A 20,598-nucleotide genomic window follows, 5' to 3' on the forward strand; every position below is an offset into this window, starting at 1 on the left:
TGGTGGTTGTGGGGAACGGTCCTCACCAGGAAGGCACAGAGCATGAAGAAGCTGATAAAATAGGCGATGGCAAAATTGCTACCGCAGGTGAACTCCTCACCAGGGCCGAAGTCAGACTCTGGATCACACCGATTTCCAGGGAGGCTGGCAAGCATTATCTCCTGCCATGCCTCACCGGTGGCACACCTGAGGGGTCACACAGAGGTTACATCCTGAGAACAGGCTATGTTGTAGTTTTAAGTGGCATTGCAGGGAGATGGGGAGTAAGGAGACGACATACTTCATCCCAGGGGTGCTCCTGGCAGCTGGGGATTGGACTCAGGGGCATTCTGATCCAATTAGAATATGCACCTCAATAAAGGTACACCTCCAGCCATTTTTGTTTTAAATCAGGGTTTTGCTAAGTTGCTGTCCTTGAACCTGCAATCCTCCTGTCTCAGATACTAGTATCACAGGCATGCGCCACAATGTCAGGCTCAGATAACATCCTGAGTGTGTGTGTGTGTGTGTGTGTGTGTGTGTGTGTGTGTGATTCTGGAGATTGAACCCAGGGGCATTCCACCTTTAAGCTACACCCCCATCCTTATTTTATTTTTATTTTTATTTTGAAATAGGGTCTTGCCAGGTTGATGAGAGCCTTACTACTTGCTGAGGCTGTCCTTGAACCTGTGATCCTCCTGTCTCAGCCTCCCAAATACTGGGATTACACCACCACACCTGGCAAGCATCCTGATATTTTAACAGTTAACACAACCATGATGATGACAATTATGTTTGTAGTTTACAGAGGAGGGCACGGTGGACTAAGAAGGGGTTGTATCTTACAGCCAGAACAGTTATGGCTGAGACTAGAATTTTTTTTTTTTTTTTGGTGCTGGGAATTGAACCCATGGGTGCTGTACCTCTGAGCTACACCCTTAGCCCTTTTTATTTTGAAACAGGGTCTCCCTGAGTTTTTGAGGGTCTCACTAAGTTGCCAAGGCTGGCATCCAACCTGCAACCCTCCTATAAGCCTCCCAAGTACTAAGATCAGAGGTGTGTGCCACCACACCCAGATAAGGATGTAGTGTGTGTGTGTGTTTGTGTGTGTGTGTGTGTGTGTGTGTGTGTGTGTGTGTTACTGGGGATGGAACCCCAAGGCATTCTACCTCTGAGCTATACCCCCAGCCTCATTTTTTTTTTTTTGGTACAGGGGATGGGACCCAGGGGCATTGTACCACTGAGCTACATCCCAAGCCCTATTTTTTATTCTTTATTTTGAAACAGGGTCTCAATGAGTTGTAAAGGACTCACTAAGTATCTGAGGCTGTTCGCAAACCACAATCCTCCTGTCCCAGCCTCTCAAATGCTAGTGCGCCACCATTCCTGGCCCCATTTTATTTTTTATTTGAAACAGGGTCTCACTAGCTGGGTGTGGTGGCGCACGCTTGTAATCCCCACGCTTGGGAGGCTGAGACAGGATGATCACACAGGTTCGAAGCCAGCCTCAGCTCCTTAGTGAGGCTCTCAGCAACTTAGTGAGACCCTGTTTCCAAATAAAATATAAAAAAGGTCCGGGAGTATAGCCCGGAGGTAGAAAGCCTCTGGGTTCCACCCCCAGTACCACCAAAAATAAATAAATGAAACCGGATATCACTAAATTAGAGGCAGCCTCATTAAATTGCTGAGGCTGGCTGCAAACCTTCAATTCCCCTGTCTCAGCCTCCCAAAGTACTGGGATTATAAGAGTGTGCCACAACTCCCAACTCTACATTTGGTGTTTAAATGCATGAACTCTGGCCCTGTGGCTTCTTACTTTTTTTTTGACAGTGTTAAGGATGGAACCTAGGGCCTTGAACATGCTAGGCAAGTGCTCTACCACTGAGCTACATCCCCAGATGATACTAGAATATTCTAATGGACTTCCCAGATCACAGCAAATATTTATGGTCTCAGGCTACATTGGAAACGCATGCTGCCCAGATGTTTTCATAGCTCAGGAAGTATGGGGGCCACAGACGATGTGTGGGCACCTGTGGGCATGCAAGGGACTGAGGTGGCAGGGAAGTGGGAAGATATGACCTGAAAAGAAGCAGTACAGCCTGTGGAAAGGTCTGAAAGTTGTTGTTGCGGTTGATCTGTGTGCCGTCCTGAAGAGCCACCTTGCCAAACATCTAGAAGTACACAGGGAACTTTGTCAAGGGGATGAACCCATGCCCCCACGTGTTCCCACTCATTTCACACCTCCTGAGACCTACAGGGCCCTGACAATCCAGACAGATGGGCACTGCTGATCCCATATCAGAGATGGGTAGATTGACCCAGGGTCATCCAATTAGTCTGTCTATCCACCACCATCTGGATTTCATGAATGTCCAGATTAATGTGTATATCCCTTCACTCTTATTCTGTCCACATACACACTAGGGAGCTATTTCTACCCAGTTACCCACTCTCCAGCAGAGGGCTACCAGAAGGATGCTCCTTGGGGACCCCACTTACCTGCATGCCAATCACTGCATAGATGAAGAATATCATTGCTATGAGAAGAGCCACATAGGGCAAGGCCTGTGGGGATGGGGTGAGTGGATGCTCAGGTGCAGGCAGATAACTCTAAGCCCCAGAATGCATTGCTCCCCTGGCTCGCACCTGCTAGAAGTTGTAGTCTATCCTCAAAGTACCCAGGACTACCAGTGTCTCACAAATACTGACATGGTATTAAACAGAGTTAGGGTAAGGTTAGCAAGGCCAGCTTCATAGCTTTTTCCGGTCGCACTCTCAATTTCCAACATCCCTCTGGCCTCGCTAACCTTACCCTAACTCTGTTTAATACCATGTCAGTATTTGTGAGACACTGGGAACTACACTTTTTTTTTTTTTTTGCACTAAGGATTGAACCTGGGGCTTATTTTACCTCTGAGTTATACCCCAGCCCTTTTTATTTGAAACGGAGTCTTGCTAAGTTGCTGAGGCTATCCTTGAACCTATGATCCTCTTTTCTCAGCTTCCCAAGTACTGGAATTTCAGGTGTGTGCTATCTCGCCCAGCAGAACTATACTTGTGAGGGTAGTAAAAGGACAGGGTAAGAGGGTGGGAGTGGGGTGAAGCATGTCAAGGGCTGGGCTGGGGACTACCTGGAAGGATTTGATGAATGTCCAGAGCAAGGTACGTATCCCTTCACCCTTGCTGAGAAGCTTGACCAGCCGCATGACTCGGAAGAGGCGAAAGAAGGTAATGGAGATGCGGGAGCTGTCCTCGGAGCTCTGAGGTTGGGGATACAGTATAGATGCTCCGTTTGCATTTGTCCCAGACACCTTCCTGTCTCATATCTTGGCCCTCCTGGCCCTCAGGCATCCAGAACTGGGCCTCAGAATGGTCAGGAAGCATTTCTTTTTTCCCCATGCAATACTGGGGAATGAGCCCATGAGTGCTTTACCACTGAACTACACTCCCAGCCCTTTTTATTTACTTTTTTGAGACAGGCCCTCACTCAATTGCCAAGGCTGGCCTTGAACCTGAGATCCTTCTGTCTCAGACTCCTAAGTAGCTGAAATTATAGGCGCGCACCAATGTTGTTGGCTTCAGAGAGCATTTTCTTTTTGGTACTGAAGATTGAACCCAGGAGCCTTCCACTTCTGAGCTACACCCCCACTCTTTTTTATATTTCACTTTAAAACAATGTCTCACTAAGTTGCTGAGGCTGTCCTTGAATCAGATATTTTCCTGTCTCAGCATCCCAAGTACTGGGATTTACAGGCATATGCCACCATGCCTGGCTACTTTAGGAATTTTTTTATGGTACTGGGGATGGACCCCAGGGGTATTCTACCGCCGAGATACACACCCAGCCCTATTTTTTATTCTTTTTTTTGTGGTACTGGGGGTGGAACCCAGGGGCCTTCTACCTTGGGGCTACAATTCCAGACCTATTTTGTATTTTATTTGGAGACAGGGTCTCACTAAGTTGCTGAGAGCCTCACTAAGTAGCTGAGGCTGGCTTTGAACCTGTGCAATTCTCCCATCTCATATTCTTTATTTTTTTGCAACAGAGTCTCACTGAGTTGCAGAGGGCCTCACTATGTAGTAGCTGATGCTGTCTGTGAACCATGATCTTCCTGTCTCAGCCTCCCAAATGCTGGGATTACAAGCATGTGCCACCACGTCTGGCTCCTCTTTAGGAGCATTTCTAAGCACTCTTGGGGAAAAGGAGAGGGAGAAAGGGAGGGAGAGAGGGTAGAAAAAGAGAGAGTCCCTGTTTTTATGGGGGTTGCTACCTCACCAAGGTGGCCGCCGTTCTGGAGGGAGATATGACCAAAACAGATGTGATAATAGAGACGATGAGATCATAGGCCCAAATGGCCAAATGGAGAAATGATGGAACAGATATAGGGATGATGGAGAAGGTTATGTGGTAGAGCATCAAGATGGTTGTGAAAAACCTCAGTGATAGGCGGTGGAAAGGAGGGGGGTAAAGGAGATGATGGAGGAGAGACATTGTTGGAGATGAAGGGATCAGATGCCGTGGAGATGATGGAGATGAGAACCGATGCATGATCCAATGAGGAAGCCAGCGATGAGATATGGAACCAGCAGCACCGTCATCATCAGAAGTGAGAGAGCCATGTAATGCCGATGGAGGAGACCATGGAGTCAATGGGGTGGTTGGTGGTGATGAAGGGCCCGTGTCGGAGATGATGGATTTGTTGGTGGAAATGAAGCCAGTGGAGTAATAAGAAGAGATGATGGAGCCAGCAGAGGGGTAGAGGCAGGCAATGAAAGAGATAACAAAAAGAAAAGGAGAGATATTTTAGGAGATGGTGGAGCCAGTGCATAGGTTGCAAAGTGGAAGAAGCAAGCAGGTAGATGGGAACTTGGAACCCAATGGAGACTCATAGAAATAGAGCCAGGGGCTGGGGTGTAGCTCAGTGGTAGAGCCCTTGCCTAGCATATGCAAGGTCCTGGGTTCCATTACTAGCACTGCACACACACATGTTGGATACAACTAATAAATTAATATAAAAAATCTCCAGAATTTTTTTTGTGTGTGGCACTAGGGATTCAACCCAGGGGTATTCTACCTTCAAGCTACACGCCAGCATCCCTTTTTGGAACTAGGGATTGAACCCAGAGGCATTCTACCACCTCCAAGCTACACCCTCAGCCCCGTATTTTTTAATTTGGAAACAGGGTCTCATTAGGTTGCTGAGGCTGGCTTTGAACCCATGATCTTATCTCAGCCTCTCAAGTACTGAGACTATAGGCATGTGTCACTACACCCAGCATATCCCCAGCTCTTTTTTTTTTTAAATAGGGTCTCACTAAGTTGCTGAGGAACTTGCTAGGTTGATGACGATGGCCTTAAACCTGCAATCCTATCTCAGCCTTCCAACTACCAGGATTACAGGTGTTCATCACCATGCCCAACTATCAAATATGTTTTTTAAAAAACAGATAAAGCTAGAATGAGGAGCGTGGAGTGTCTCAGGAGCAGGGAGGGTGTGAGATGGAGGCACCTGGCTGTGTGAAGTAGGGCCCTGGGGTAGAGGTGGGGGGAGGCTTTGTGAGAGAGCAGGGTAGTGAAGAGGCCAGTACTCACATTGACTTCAGTTACCGCGATGTCCACTACGCTGCCCACCACAATAAGAGCATCAAACGTGTTCCAGGCATCGGCAAAGTAATGCTGTAGGTAGGGGGAAAGCAGCACACTGTGTTCTTTGAGCTCGAGAGCCAGGGTTGAGGACAATGGGGATCCAGAGCTGGGCTTGGACCACAAGATGGGTCTGCACATGAATCACTCTAGTCTCATGACTCCTAGACTGTTGTCCTCCTAGCTCCGGAATCTACTCCCTCCCCAAGGAATTCATCCCCCTGGGGTTGGGTCCAGGGCTGGAAGCACCTTGGGTTTGAAGGCGATGATTTTGAGCACCATCTCAATAGTAAAGAGGCCAGTGAAAACCATGTTGAGGATATCCATGGCGTAGTTGAAGGGCGCAGTTTGCTCATAGTGCTGGGGAGATAACCAGGTAGTGTCAGCCTGAGGAATAGACTCCCCTTCCCCAAACAGGCCATGTTCTGGGCTGAGGGGAGTCTGGGGATATGGTAGCATTATGGGTTGTCCAAGCCTCTTGTGTGGTCTGTTTCCCATGGATACTGGAAAGTCCAGTTCCTGATCCTTAGCTTTTCTTTTCTTTTGTCATCATTGTCATTGTCGTTGATGTCATTCTCCTCCTCCTCCTCCTCCCCCTCCTTTTCTTTTTCTTTTTTTGTGGTGCTAGGGATTGAACTCAAGGGCAACTCTGAGTTATACCCCAGCCCTATTTTATTTATTTAAAACTTTTTTGTGGTACTGGGGGTTGAACCCAGGGGCATTCTACCTCTAAATTACACCCCCATCTCCATTTTATTTTTATTTTGAAACAGGGTGTCACTAAGTTGCAGGGGGCCTCACTAAGTATCTGAGGCTGGCCCCAAACCTGCAATTCTCCTGTTTCAGCCTCCCAAATACTGGGATTACAAGTATGCACCACTAAGCCTTGCCCTGTTCTCACTTTGTTACATCTCTGAAACCAGAATGTAGTTAGTAAGTATTGGCCATTGATTTGAGGATGGGTCTTGATAGCTTAAGTCCCTGTCATTTTTGGGGAATCTGGTTACTTGCATCCTAAAGTACTTCTGATAGTTCCCAAGGGATTGTGTAGTGAGTACAGGTGCAGGTGTCTGGTGAGTACAGGGGCAGATGTCTGGTAGGGAAGAGAATGGGGAACACAGACCTGCATGGCTAGAGCCACAGTGTTGAGCAGGATGAGCAGGAACATGAGGTACTCGAAGGCGGCTGAGTTCACAGTGGCCCACACACGGTACTGATGCGGGTTCTTGGGAATATATCTGCGGAGCGGCTGGGCCTTTAGGGCGTATTCTACACACTGTCGCTGTGAATCGGGGCAGAGCAGGAGTGAGTCTGGTGTGGGGGAGGGGAGTCCCAACACGAGGGGAGAGGGGCTGGTGGCTACAGGAAGGTTGGGGGTTGGAGGTCACCTGGTTTTTGTCCAGTTCACAGTTTTGGTACTCTTGCTCGCCCTGGGCACGGAAGGTGATGATGACAAAACCCACAAAGATGTTCATCATGAAGAACGCAATGATGATGATGTACACGATGAAGAACACAGAGATCTCCACGTGGTAATTGTAGATGGGGCCCTTGTCTTCTGCGTGTGCATCGATGGCCTTATATAGCAGCCTGTGGATGCCAGTGGCCGATAGAAGTGGGGGTGGGTGAGTGGGTATCCCAGCTTCCTCAAAAGTGCTTCGAGGCTACTTGTCACAGACATCCCAGAATCTCCTGTCTGGATCTGCAAAGACCCCTAAATTCCAAACCACTAGGGATCTCTACATCCTCCAAGAGACTCCCACCAGGACCTTAAAAAGTCCTTAATTAACCCTTGTCCCTGGAATCTTAGAGACTCCCATAACCCTCCAGAGAATGCCTACCCAAGCAATCAAAGAACCTCATGCATCCCAAGGTCCAAAAGGCCTTCAAATGCCCTTATCCAGCCACTTAGGGATCTCATGCAGCAGCTCAGAACTTCCCGACAAGCCCCTAAAGATCTCTAAATATCCTGTCTCATCATCTTGAATTCATTGCTTTGTTTCCCCTAGAAATCTCCTGCTAGTACCCCCAAAGCCTTGAGCAGCTCTCTACAAACCCCTGGATCCCCGGCTCCATCTCCTCAGTGACCTCCCTTCCAATGTCCCCAGACCTCTGCCTAGTTCCCCAGAAACCTACCCAACCCTTTCCAGACACCTACTTAGTTCCTCAGAGACTTCTACTGAATTCCTGGAGACTCCTCACCCAAGTCTCCAAAGAACTGCCAGCCAGCTTCTGAGACCCCCCCACCTAGTCTTCTTATACACCCACCCACCTGTAGGAAACCCTGTCCGGATCTAGAAAAAAGACACAACATGAAAGTAGCAAGGACACTATTAGAGAAGAGTAAGAGGATCAGGGAGAGGGGAGGGAAAGAGGTAAGGGCAGAAATGGTTAAAGTATACTTTGAGCATACTACTACAAGCCCCAATCACACCACCCCAAGCCCCTCCCACAAAGCCAGGATGTCAATCAAACCACTACAAGTACTACTCACAATGCTGTTGGCCCAGTCCAGACCATCATGAGCACCACCCTTACAACCATAAGCTTTCCACTTTTTTTTTTTTTTTTTTTTGTGGTGCTGGGATTTCTGGAAACGCTTCTATCTCCGGGCTACACTCCCAGACCTATTTTATATTTTCATTTGGAAACAGTGTCTCTTAAGCCAGCGAGGCTGGCTTCGAACCAACGCGATCCTCCTGTCTCAGCCCCCCAAGCACGGGGATTACAAGCATGCGCCACCACCCCCGGCTTTAAGCTTTCCACTTCTGGAGACCCCACCGATCCAAGCACTGACTCCTTGCCCTGTAAAACTGTAATCCTCCTGTCTCAGCTTCCCAGGTACTAGAATTATAGGTGTGTCCTATCATAGGTATGCCCAGCTTTTAGTGTATCATTAATACGGATTGCAAGCAGAAAAAAACCCATCCAGTCTCCAAGGCGCACTCCCACCCAAACCCAGGAGATGCTCAGCCAATCCCCCAGAGACCCCTGCCCGATCCTCTGCCATCCCCAGGGCCCTGTCCCTCACGCAGGCCAGCCTTCGAAGGTGGAAACAGTGAACAGAGCCATCATGGCTGAAAGTACGTTGTCAAAGTTGAAATCGCTGTTGACCCAGAGCCGCTCCCGAACCAGGGGCCGTGACACGTCTCCGTCAGGGTAGATCAAGAAGGAGCCCCTGTGAATGTTACAGATAGGCTAGGTGAGCAAGGTGGGGTGGGGAGCCATGACAAAGGGCCTGGGGTCTCTAGACTTGAGGCAGCAGTGCTGGAGGTAGACAGCCAGGGTTCAAAACCTATCCTCCATTCCTGGCTGTGGGACTGTGGACTTTACACCTCTTTGTGCTGATGTTTTCCCCATCTCTGAAGTAAGGATAATAACAGAACCCATTTCCTGGCTTGACACATGATTCAGTAAGTCAATAAGTGAGACTAATGTTTGGCACATAGTTGGCACTATGCTATTACCACCATCCCTAGCCAGGGAAAAGTAACAGGAACAGGTGCCAACTTTTTAAGGTACTGGAGATTGAATGCAGGGTCATTTTACCTCTGAGATACACCTCGAGCCCTTTTAAGAAAATTATCTATGTATCTATTTATTTATTTTTGTACTGAGGTTTTGAACTGGGTTTTGTACTGGGGATTGGACCCAGGGGCATAGCTTCAAGCTACATCCCCGTCCTTTTTTTAATTGTATTTTTATTTTGTGATTTTTGTTGTGGTACTGGAGATGCAACTCAGTGGATATCTATCTCCAGGATACACTCCCAGAATTATTTAATATTTTATTTGGAAACAAGGTCTTATTAAGTTACTGACAGCCTAAGTATCTGAAGTTGGCTTTGAAATTGCGTGATCCTCCTGTTTTAGCCTCCCAAATATTGGGATTACAAGCGTGAGCCACCATGCCTGGCTTTATTTTGTAATATTGGGAATTTAACCCAGGGGTGTTCTACCTCTAAGATACACCCCCAGCCTTTTTTAAAAAAACAGTTTCCTGCCGGGCGTGGTGGTGCACTCTTGTAATCCCAGCATTTAGGAAGCTGAGACTGGAGGATCGTAGTTTGTGGACAGCCTCGGGTACTTAGTGAGGCCCTCTGCAACTCAGTAAGACCCTGTTTCAAAATAAAGGATGAAAATTGGGGAGGGGATGTAGCTTGGAGGTTGAATGCCTCTGGGTTCCATCCCCAGACCTGCAAATAAATAATATAAAAGTAAAAAAGTTTCCCAAGTACTGGGTTTACAGACATGTGCCACCATGCTCAACTTTTTTTTAAAATTTGAAATAAGGTCTTGCTCAGTTGCTGATGTTGTACTCAAACCTGAGATCCTCCTGTTTAAGCCTCCCAAGTACTGGGGTTACAGGTGTGCCCCTTAACCACACCCAATTACTCACTTGCATTCTTTGGGAGTATGTTTGGCCTCATCAGTGCAACTGTAGAATTTTCCCTGTAGGGTGGGAGGGAGGACATTTGTTAAGCAGATTCATACTTGACCATCCCACCCTGCCCCCTGCCCAGGACCTCCCTCTAGTGTCTCCCCCACCTTGAAGAGCTGCACACCGATGCAGGCGAACATGAACTGCAGGAGTGTGGTGACGATCATGATGTTCCCGATGGTCCGGATGGCCACGAACACACACTGTACCACGTGCTGCGGGTACCCATGTATATGGCTAATGGACACCGCAGGCCACGGTGGCCAAGGGCCAGGGACTCTGGTGATGCGTGAAGCTCAGGGACTTGGGCTGGGGACACATGGCCAGAAACACATGGACAAAGGGTAGTAATGAGGTTAGGGACATGTCATCAATCAAGAGTGTTTGCCAGGCAGGGGTATGTGGCCACATGTTAGAGTCCTGAATTACAGCAATGTGGCCACTGGTAAGGAATGTATGGTCCCTTATAAGGAACATGGGTGTTATGGATTAGAAATAGAATGTCTGGCCGGGCGTGGTGGAGCACGCTTGTAATCCCAGCATTTGGGAGGCTGAGACCGGAGGATTGTGGTTTGCGGACAGCCTCAGCTATTCAGTGAGGCACTCCGTAACTTAGTGAGACCCTGTTTCAAAATAAAGAATAAAAAACAAGGCAGGGGGTGTAGCTCGGAGATCAAATGCCCCTGGGTTTTATTCCCAGACCCGCCCCCCCCCCCAAAAAAAAAAAGAAATAGAATGTCTGCTATTAAAGCTCATGCATTAGCAATGTAAAAATGTTCAGAGCTAAAAGAATTGAATCATGAGTCTTCTAATATCATCCATGGATAAATTCATTGATGGATTAATAATTTGAATGGATTTATTGGGTGTGGCTTAGGTAGAGTGTGGCTGGAGTCACTGGGTGTGTGACCTTGTGGACTATATGTGTCCCTTGTCCCCTCCCCTGGCTCGCTCTCTCTCTCTCTCTCTCTCTCTCTCTCTCTCTCTCTCTCTCTCTCTGCTTTCAGCTACCATGATGTGAGAACCATGTCTCTCTGCCACCCATCCTGCTGCCACCATCACTGTGGTTTATTCCTTAGAGCTGGATCATGGCCTGAAGTCTCTGAACCATAAGCCCCAATAAACCTTTTCTCCTCTAAGTTTTCTGTGTCCTGTATTTAGATCACAGCAGTGAGAATGCTGACTTAAACAGAAATTGGTTTCATTGCTGTTTCTAAGCCTGAGTATGTGGCTTTTTGTAAACTGTTGAAATTGGCTTGTGAGAGGAAGTTGGAAGGGCCAGAAAGTGGCTAGAAAGGTGGTTGGTAGAGACTGTGCTCCCAGGATTTCAATGGGTAAAGAGGGCTCCATAAGGAAATGGAATAGAGGCCATATGTAAAACATTGTGAGAAAGAACTTGTCATTTTATGTGTGTGGAACCCAGGAGCAGAGTCTATCTCCAATTTACACTGCCAGTCCTATTTTATTCTTTTATTTTGAAACAAGGTCTCACAAAGTTGCTGAGGCTGTCTGCAAACCTGTAACCCTCCTGTCTCAGCCTCCCAAGTACTGGGATTACAAGCGTGTGCTACCATGCTAGGTTTGAGGCCAGATTTTGTTCTGTTTTGTTTTGGTTTTTGGTGGTACTGGAGATGGAATCCAGGGGACTTCTACCTCTGGGCTACATTCCCAGACTTATTTTATATTTTGTTTTGGAAACAGTGTCTCACTAAGTAGCTGAGAGCCTCACTAAGTAGCTGAGGCTGGCTTCGAACCTGTGCGATCCGCTTTTCTCAGCCTCCCAAGTGCTGGGATTATAAGTGTGCGCCACCATGCCCGGCTTGAGGCCAGATTTAAAGATGATGGACTGATTGATCTGGCAGTGCCCAAGACAGTGAGACATCCAGACTTTGGCATGGTTATTAATGGAGGCCCTTAGCCATTTAGATGAAAGTTGGGAAAAGAAAGCAAAAGCAGAGAGACTTTAGAGATTTGCAGTTTGGCAAGAAAGGGTCCAAAGAGATGTGATTGCCAAAGAAAGTATGATGGCCAAAGGAAGATATAATGCTGATTGAAACAATGGTTCAGTCCACAAGGCAAGTGGCCAAGAATGTGTGTGTGGTGGTGCATCAGTGCAAATGGTCAGTTTGGTCACTGGTCCTGGCCCCGGGGACAGGCAGGGCCTAGGTCCTGAGGGATGGGGTGGGATGTTCCTACCTTGAGTCCCTTGGCCCTGTTGATAGCTCGGAGTGGCCGCAGTACTCGGAGGACTCGCAGAATCTTCACCACAGAGATGGCGCTGGAGCTGGGGAGGAGGCAATCCTCAAGCCCTCTGGCTCTGGGAGGAATATGTGGCCAGGGGGAGGCATCACTTACTGGATCCCAAAAGAGATGAGGGACACGCTGACCACCAGTAGATCCAACAGATTGAACCAGCTACGGCAGAAGGAGCCACGGTGCAGGAAGGCCCCAAACACTGTCATCTGGGGACCAAAGGACATTGGGCTAGACCTGACCTGGGGATAGTGGGGGGAAGGAGGAGATGGGGACCAGAAGGGTGGGCTGTCAGGATGGGTAGAAAGCAAGACCAGATGCTGGCTGGAACCATGGAGGTAGACTGTGAAGGGTTTGTGGGGTGGGTGTTGGTACCAGTGAGGCTGGGACACATTAATCACCTTTAGTAGAATCTCCACGGTGAAAATGGAGGTAAAGGCGTAATCGAAGTACCCTAGAATCTGAGATGGCGGGAAAAAGGAGGGGCCATGAGACATGACTGTAGGGGATCATAGGTGTGTGTGTGTGTGTGTGTGTGTGTGTGTGTGTGTGTTCTCTATGTAAATTTTGCCTTCCCTTCCTCCCTCCCTCTCTTCATCATGAAGGACTTTCTAAAAGCCAAAAGGTTTACTTTTTAATTTTGTTGGTACTAAAAATCCAGGGGCAGTCTCCCTCTGAGCTATACACCTTTAACCCTTTTAATTTTTTATTTTGAAACAGGGTCTTGCTAAGTTGATGAGTCTGGCCTCAACTCTATAATCTTCCCATCTCAGCCTTCTGAGTACAGATGTGAGTCACCATGCCTGGTTTACTTATATTTTCTTTTGGTGGTACTGGAAATTGAACCTAGGCCTCTCAAATGCTAGGTAAGCACTCTTCTACTGAACTTCATCCCCAGTACATTTTGGTTTGTTTAAAATATGGTTTCTCTAATTTGTCGGGGCTGAGCCTCCTATTTCAGCTTCCCAAGTAGTGGGTTTACAGGTGTGTTCCACTGTGCCTGGCTAGCTAAAAAGTTTGTCCATCAGAGAGATTAGGACTCAAATTTGACCTTTTTTGCCTTGACCCAGCTTATGTTCGTGCCCTTGGCTTGCTTAATCTCTCTGATCACAGCCCCCTAACCCCAGTCAACTACTGATCCTCGGCCTAGTGCTTCTCAAAGTGTGTGATGCGCACATTAACTGCTGGCATCATCATCGATCCTCTTTTTCAGCCCAATTAAGGACCTTCTACTTATCTCTACCCTAGCACTGGCTTGTGCCCATCAGGACACCCCTTGAGGGTCCCACCAGCCTGCAGCCATAGGCTCACATGGTTGCGGAAGGAGTGGGCTCTGATGGGGTCCTCGGCGGCCAGGGACACGCTGCTGAGGATGATGAACACCAGGATAAGATTGGTGAAGACATGATGGTGGATGAGGGTGTGGCAGGCCTTCCTCAGTCTGGGGGGTGGGGAAAGGGCTGTGATCAGAACCTAGGACCATAGAGATAAGCAGAAGAGACCAAGGGCTGCAGCTGGGCCCTGTCCCAGCCCCACCATCACTGTGGCTGCTCACGGGTTGGTCTGGCTGAGGCAGAAGAAGGCGCTGCCCTCGGGGATGGGGACCACCTTCTCCTTGGGCACAACTTCCTGCAGGAGTTCCACATGCCCTGCACCCCCTTCCTCCTCGTCCTCGTCCTCCTCTTCCTCCTCCTCCATGCCTGGCATTGGGAGAAAAAAGAGTGAAAGAGAAAACTCATTGAGAAAACTGATGTAAAGCTTCTGGACCGGCGCTTGTCACAGGGCAAAGTCTGTCCATTTTCCCTGTGGGTACGTCATCTCCTCAGGGAAGGGATTAGTCTGTTTTGTTCGGCATCAGGTGCCCAGCCCTTAGAACAGCGCCTGGGGCACAGCAGGAGCTCAGCGCATGCCTGTGAAGTGAATGTTCTATATACACACACGATTTCAAAACAAAGGCTCTGAAAAGTTCTGCTGTAAAACAAAAAACATCTGATTATCCTCTTTAATCTCAGTGTTCCCAAATGTTGCTGGCCACACACTACACTCTTTCTTTGGGGATGATATTGAAAAAGGCTGCTCTCTCCACAGGAAGGTGTCAGGGGTCTGGGGCTCTCTGCCTGGGCTCTGTCCCCAGGCCACACACCTCCTTCACTTGAGCCTACTTACCTGCTCCTTCATTCTTTGCACCCTCTTCTTCCTCATTCTCCCCACCAGACACCTGAGGACAGAGAGATGGGAGCCAAAGATGGTGAAGAGGGACAGCAGGAGGTGGGCACAGGAGAGGAATAGAAGGGGTGAGACGAAGGGGGAATGAATAGGCAGAGGATGGGGGTGAAAGTTGCAGGCATGTTGACAAGTATGAGTGGTACTGGTGGGTGTAGACTTAGCCCAGGGTCCTTTTTTATTTGTGGTACTAGGAATAGAATCCAGGGACATTTTGCCTCCAAGCTACACCCCAGCCCTATTTTATTTTTCATTTTAAAAAAGAATCTTGCTAAGTTGCTGATACTGGCCTGGAACCTGCCATTCTCCTGTCTCAACCCCTCTCCCTCCCTCATTGTTGGGATTTCAGGCACGCGCCACCACAGCCAGCATTAGCATCCAGGCTTCTAACTCACCAATGTTCCATTCTCCTGTGGGACAGTCCCTTCATTGGTCTTTTCCCTGTGCAAGGAAATAGGGGGTGATTGTCACAGATGGCAGTGGATGGGCAAGCCTGGGGGAGGGTCATTGCAACCAGAACAGACCTTTCCTGGGGCCTGAAAACATCCCCACTTCCGTCCTGGATTCTCACATCAGCCAGAGGGACCTGCAAAGTCCTCTTTGGCACACCCCTCCTCTGCTCACAGACTGCCCATGGGTCCCTACCAAGAGCAAGGACCAGAGTCCCACATTGGTCCAGAATGACTCACTACAGACCTTCTTTCCTCTCACCATTTGGCCTCACCCCTGCTACTCTTCCCCCTGCTTATGCCATTCCTGCCTTTCCAGTGGTTTGTTTCTTTTGTTTGCAGTTCCAGAGATGGAGCCCTGGGCCTTGCACATGCTAGGCAAGTGTTTTGCTACTGAACAATGGCCCCCAGTCCTGGTGTTGTCTTTTAACAGTACTGGGGATTGAATCTGAGGCTGCTCCACCTCCAAGTTACACCTGCCTCTCTTATTAATTATTTGTACTGGGGATTGAACACAAGGGCATTCTACCTCCAAGCTATACTTGCAACCTTTTTATTTTCTTAATTTTTTTTGTAGTACTGCGGATGGGACCCAGGAGTATTCTACCTCTGAGCTACACCCTCAGCCCTACTTTTTATTCTTTATTTTGAAACAAGGTCTCACTAAGTTGCAGAGGGCCTCACTAAAGCTGAGGCTTCCCTCCAACTGCAGTCTTCTTGTCTCAGCCTCTCAAGTACTGGAATTACAAGTGTGGACCACCACATCTGGCTTCAGCCTTTTTATTTTGAAACACAGTATCACTAGACACCATCACACCTGCATAATAGCCTCTCTCTCTCTCTCTCTCTCTCTCTCTCTCTCTCTCTCTCTCTCTCTCTCTCTCTGTCTATAATACTGGGGACGACAGACTACAGTCTTTGGTGGTAGTGGTGGTGGTGTATGTGTGTGTGTGGGTCCCAGTTAAAGATTGCAGGGTGGAGGCTGTCTTTTTATTGTGGGTCTGGGGATGGAACCCAGAGGCATTTGACCTCCAAGCGACACCCCCAGCCCTATTTTTTATTCTTTATTTGAAACAGGGTCTCACTAAGTGGCAGAGAGCCTCACTAAGTAGCTGAGGCTTTCCGTGAACCGCGATCCTCCGGTCTCAACCTCCCGAATGCTGGGATTACAAGCGTGCACCACCACGTCCGGCTTGTGGAGGCTGTTTTGGGGGTGGAGCCGGACCTCACCTGCCCTTGTTCTTGGCAGCACCTGCATCTCCACTGGCCAGGTTGTCCACAGCAATGGCAAGAAATACATTCAACAGGATATCTGGGGTGAGCTCAGAATGCAAAGGTGGAGAAACAGCCTGCTTGGGGATGGCTTGTGTCCTCCACCCCTATCTAGCCCCCCAAAGCTCCAAGGATACAGTTGCCACAGATGAAGAGGATGATGAAATAGACGCACACCAGCATCCCTGGGAAGAAGGGTCCACCGTAGGCCATGATGCCATCATACATGACCACGTTCCAGTCTTCGCCCGTCAGGATCTGGGAGCAGAAGGTCACTGTGAAGCTCTTGGGACCCCCCCCAACCCCAGGGTTCCTCCAAGCCCACCCATCTCAAGCTTTCCCGGCTGCACCTGAAAGACGGTGAGAAGTGCCTGGGGGAAGGTGTCGAACGTGCTGCGCTTGGTGTGGGTCTGGTCAAAGTTGAACTTGCCCCCAAAGAGCTGCATGCCAAGCAGGGAGAAGATGATGATGAAGAGGAAGAGGAGAAGCAGCAAGGATGCGATGGATTTCATGGAGTTGAGCAGGGATGCCACCAGATTGCTCAGAGATGCCCAGTGCCTGCAGCAGAGACAGAGGGGACAGGGTTGATGTCACATGCATGGGAGAGTCCAGAGCCAGGGCTGGTTCCAGTTAGGGATGCACTGGGATAGCCTGGTGGTAGTGATTTTGGAGTTGAAATGTGGTGAGAAGCCGGGCGTGGTGGCGCACGCTTGTAATCCCCGCGCTTGGGAGGCGGAGACAGGAGGATCGCGCAGGTTCGAAGCCAGCCGCGTGCGCTGGCTTAGGAGACCCTGTTTCCAAATTTAAAAAATTTAAAAATAGGTCTGGGAGTGTAGCCCGGAGGTAGAAGGGCTTCCAGGAACCCCAGTACCACCAAAAAAAAAAAAAAAAAAAAAAAAGAAATGTGGTGAGAAATGAGGAGAACCGGATGAATGGCCCATGCATGTAATCTGAGAGACTCAGGAGACTGAGGCGGGAGGATCTCAAGTGTGAGGCCAGCCTGGGCAAGTTAGACTCTGTCTCAAAATAAAATAGAATAAAATAAAATAGAAAAAGAGACAGGGGCTTAGCTGGGTGGTACAGCACCACTTGGTTCAACTCTCAGTACTGAGAAGAAGAATGAAAAGGAGGAGGAGGAAGAGGAAGAGGAGGAGGAGGAGGAGGAGGAGGAGGAGGAGGAGGAAGAGCAAGTGAGGAGAGCCAGGTGTGGAACATGCCTGTAATCCCAGCGACTTGAGATGCTGAGGCTGAGAGAGGAGTATTGCAGGTTTGAGGCCAGTCTCAGCAACTTACTGAGATCCTGTCTCAAAATAAAAAAGAAAAAGAAAAAGGATTGGGGAGGTAGCTGTGTAGTAGAGCACCACTGGGTTCATCCTTAGTTACACACACACACAAACACACACACACACACACACACACACACACACACACACACACACACACGGGAAAACTGCATTTGGGTTGGGGTGTCCTGAGAGTTCAGGCATACATGATAGTGGGTGAAACTAGAGTTAGGTTTCAGAGTGGCTCCAGGATGGGGGATGGGTTTGTGGACATGAGAAATCAAAGGTGGAGATGGGATAAGGTTGTAGTTGAGGGTTGGGGCAGGAGAGGGATTCTAGGGAAGGGAGGGCTAATAATTAGATAAAGGGGTGATGCTTAGGGGTGAGGGAGGCAGGGCTATGTTTGAGGATTGAGAATGGGGATGCAGTTCGTGGCTGATGATGGGGCTGGGAGTTAGAAATGAACTGAGCGATGGGGCTAGGCTTGGATGTTAGGGTGATATATGGGCAGTGGGTGATGTGGGGTTGGGAGCTATAGTTAGAGATGGTATCATGGCAGGGGTGGGGTGGGATTTGGGTTGGGGATCAGTATGGAGTTGACTTTGGAGATGGACAGGAGTTGAGGTCGTGAATGGGGATGAAAATGGAGTAGATAACCCCTCCAATCCCATGGACTCTCTAATCTCTATCAAGGCTATCTCTCTAGGGCCTGCAAGGATGCCCAGTATACAGTAGGTGTTTAATGAATGTTTAGTAAACATATGGCAGTCCAGGTGAAGTTAGCAGTGGAGCTGGTGTGTGGGTTGTTGGTGCTTTTTTATGGGCTTCGATATCCCTTCTCATATACACTGGGTTTTTTTTTTTAATGGAATTTGATATCCCTTCTCATACACACCTGGTGACCTTAAAAATCCTGAGGAGACGCACACATCGGAGCACTGAGATGCCAAGGGGCTGCATGACGCCCACCTCCACCAAGGTGGTCTCCAGGATGCCCCCGCAGACCACGAAGCAGTCAAAGCGGTTGAAGAACGAGGAGACGTAGACAGAGGGGCCCAGACCATACAGCTTGAGAAGCATCTCCACCGTGAACAGGCAGAGCAGCACTTTGTTGGCATACTCTGTAGGGAGAGTGGCAAGGGAGATTTGGCTGGCTGGTTTCCATGGTGACACACGGTAGGGACCATGGTGATTTTTTTTCTTTTGGTAGTGGTGGTGAGGAATGAGCCCAAGGACATTCTATCTCTGAGCTAGACTCACAGACCTATTTTATTCTTTATATATATATTTTGCGGTACTAGGGATGGAACCCAGGGGTATTCTACTTTCGAGTGACACTCCCAGCCCTATTTTTTATTCTTTATTTTGAAACAAGATCTCACTAATTTGCAAAGGGCCTCACTGAGTAGCTGAGACTGTCCTTGAACCATAATTCTCTTGTCTCAGCCTCCCAAATGCTTGGATTACAAGTGTGCACCACCACACCCAGCTTTATTTTATTATTTAATTTTGAAGCAGGATCTCACTAAGTTGCTGAGGCTGGCCTCAAACTTGCAATTGTCCTGTCTTGGCTGCTTCCCAAGTATTGGAATTACAGGTGTGTGCCACCACGTCTGGTTATCGGGCAAGGTGCAGGGTGGGGTGAAGTTGGAATTAGGGTTTGGGATGTGTTTGTATGTCAGATGGGGTAAGATTTTGAGGGATCTGGAGCTGGGATGAGAGGCAGAGTGGGGGTGGGGGCCAGAGTTAGCCTTTGTGAGTCCAGGAAGATGCCAATTCAAGGACAGGGTTTGCATTTAGGGGTGATTATTTGTTGAGTTTTTATTGTTTTGTTACTGGGGATGGACCCCAGGGTTTAATGCATGCTAAGTATTTGAGGGTTGGGGTTAGAAGCAGGCTCATTAGGTTGAATTTGAGATTTTTTTTTTTGGTGGTACTGGGGTTCCTGGAAGCCTGTCTATCTCCAGGCTATACTCCCAGACCTATTTTATTTTTATTTGGAAACAGGGTCTCCTAAGCCAGCGCGCGTGGCTGGCTTTGAACCTGCGCGATCCTCCTGTCTCTGCCTCCCAAGCGCAGGGGATTACAAGCGTGCACCACCACGCCCAGCTGAATTTGAGATTCTAATGAATAATGACAACAGTGAACACTTAAAGCATTCACAGTATGTGGCCATGCAATGTTCTAAGTATTTTCCCTTTGAGTCATTTAATCCTCCCAATCATTCTAGGATGTGGATGTTATCATTATTTCCATTTGTAGATGGGGTAATTGAGACACAGATGGTTTACTTATCCAGATGGTGTGGTGTTAGGAGTTTGGATTCTGAAGCTGGGTGTGGTGGTGAATGCTTGTAATCCCAGTATTTGGGAAGCTGAGACAGAAAGATCTCAGATTTGAGGCCAGCCTCAACAATTTAATGAGACTCTGTTTCAAAATAAAACAGGGCTAGGGTATAGCTCAGAGATAGAACATCCGTGGGTTCAGTTTGTAGTACCAATAAAAGTAAAAAAATAAAAATAAATAAGAGTCTAGTATGGTGGTGCAAACCTGTAATCTCAGTACTTGAGAGGCTAAGACGGGAAGATTGCAGGTTTGAGGCTAGCCTTGGCAATTTAGTGAGACCCCGTCTCAAAATAAAAATAATAAAAAGGGCTACAGGTAAAGCTTGGAGATAGAATGCCCCTGGGTTCAATCCCCAGTACCATACACACAAAAATAAATAAATAAAAATAAATAAACAAGTAAAAATTAAAGGGTGAGGGGTGTAACTCAATGGTTCAATCCACTCCTAGGTTCAATCCACGATAGCATACATACACACACATGCACAATGAGTCTGGATTCTGGAGCCAGGCTGACTGATCTTTTCTTTTCCCTTCCTTTCCCTTTCCTTCTTTCTCTCTTCTTTCTGTCCTGAGTATTGAACCCAAGGATGCCTTACCACTGACACACATCCCTAACCCCCTTCCCCTTTATTGGTAGTGGTACTGGTAATTGAACCCAGAAACATTATACTTCCAAACTACACCCCAGACCAAGTTTTATATCT

General features: G+C 48.3%; 1 protein-coding gene across 2 annotated transcripts in view; it reads right to left on the reverse strand.

The window, feature by feature from the left end:
* CACNA1F (calcium voltage-gated channel subunit alpha1 F) overlaps window positions 1-20,598 on the reverse strand; it is a gene marked incomplete at both ends in the record, with an annotated part of 45,239 nt that overhangs the window by 13,842 nt on the left and 10,799 nt on the right. For both annotated transcript variants that reach the window (XM_080718654.1, XM_080718655.1), the window contains 23 exons: window positions 27-186; window positions 2,062-2,153; window positions 2,482-2,547; window positions 3,114-3,242; window positions 4,254-4,274; window positions 5,576-5,659; window positions 5,876-5,986; window positions 6,750-6,908; window positions 7,015-7,216; window positions 8,658-8,804; window positions 10,025-10,077; window positions 10,174-10,281; window positions 12,263-12,350; window positions 12,422-12,528; window positions 12,721-12,780; window positions 13,631-13,760; window positions 13,875-14,019; window positions 14,486-14,537; window positions 14,938-14,983; window positions 16,222-16,303; window positions 16,401-16,521; window positions 16,614-16,821; window positions 18,442-18,667. In XM_080718654.1, coding sequence (XP_080574780.1) covers window positions 27-186; window positions 2,062-2,153; window positions 2,482-2,547; window positions 3,114-3,242; window positions 4,254-4,274; window positions 5,576-5,659; window positions 5,876-5,986; window positions 6,750-6,908; window positions 7,015-7,216; window positions 8,658-8,804; window positions 10,025-10,077; window positions 10,174-10,281; window positions 12,263-12,350; window positions 12,422-12,528; window positions 12,721-12,780; window positions 13,631-13,760; window positions 13,875-14,019; window positions 14,486-14,537; window positions 14,938-14,983; window positions 16,222-16,303; window positions 16,401-16,521; window positions 16,614-16,821; window positions 18,442-18,667 — 2,597 coding nt within the window. The remainder of the gene's footprint in view (window positions 1-26; window positions 187-2,061; window positions 2,154-2,481; window positions 2,548-3,113; window positions 3,243-4,253; window positions 4,275-5,575; window positions 5,660-5,875; window positions 5,987-6,749; window positions 6,909-7,014; window positions 7,217-8,657; window positions 8,805-10,024; window positions 10,078-10,173; window positions 10,282-12,262; window positions 12,351-12,421; window positions 12,529-12,720; window positions 12,781-13,630; window positions 13,761-13,874; window positions 14,020-14,485; window positions 14,538-14,937; window positions 14,984-16,221; window positions 16,304-16,400; window positions 16,522-16,613; window positions 16,822-18,441; window positions 18,668-20,598) is intronic.

The sequence above is a fragment of the Muscardinus avellanarius genome (genome assembly GCF_963383645.1).
Source record: "Muscardinus avellanarius genome assembly, chromosome: X".
Taxonomy (NCBI): Eukaryota; Metazoa; Chordata; class Mammalia; order Rodentia; family Gliridae; genus Muscardinus; species Muscardinus avellanarius.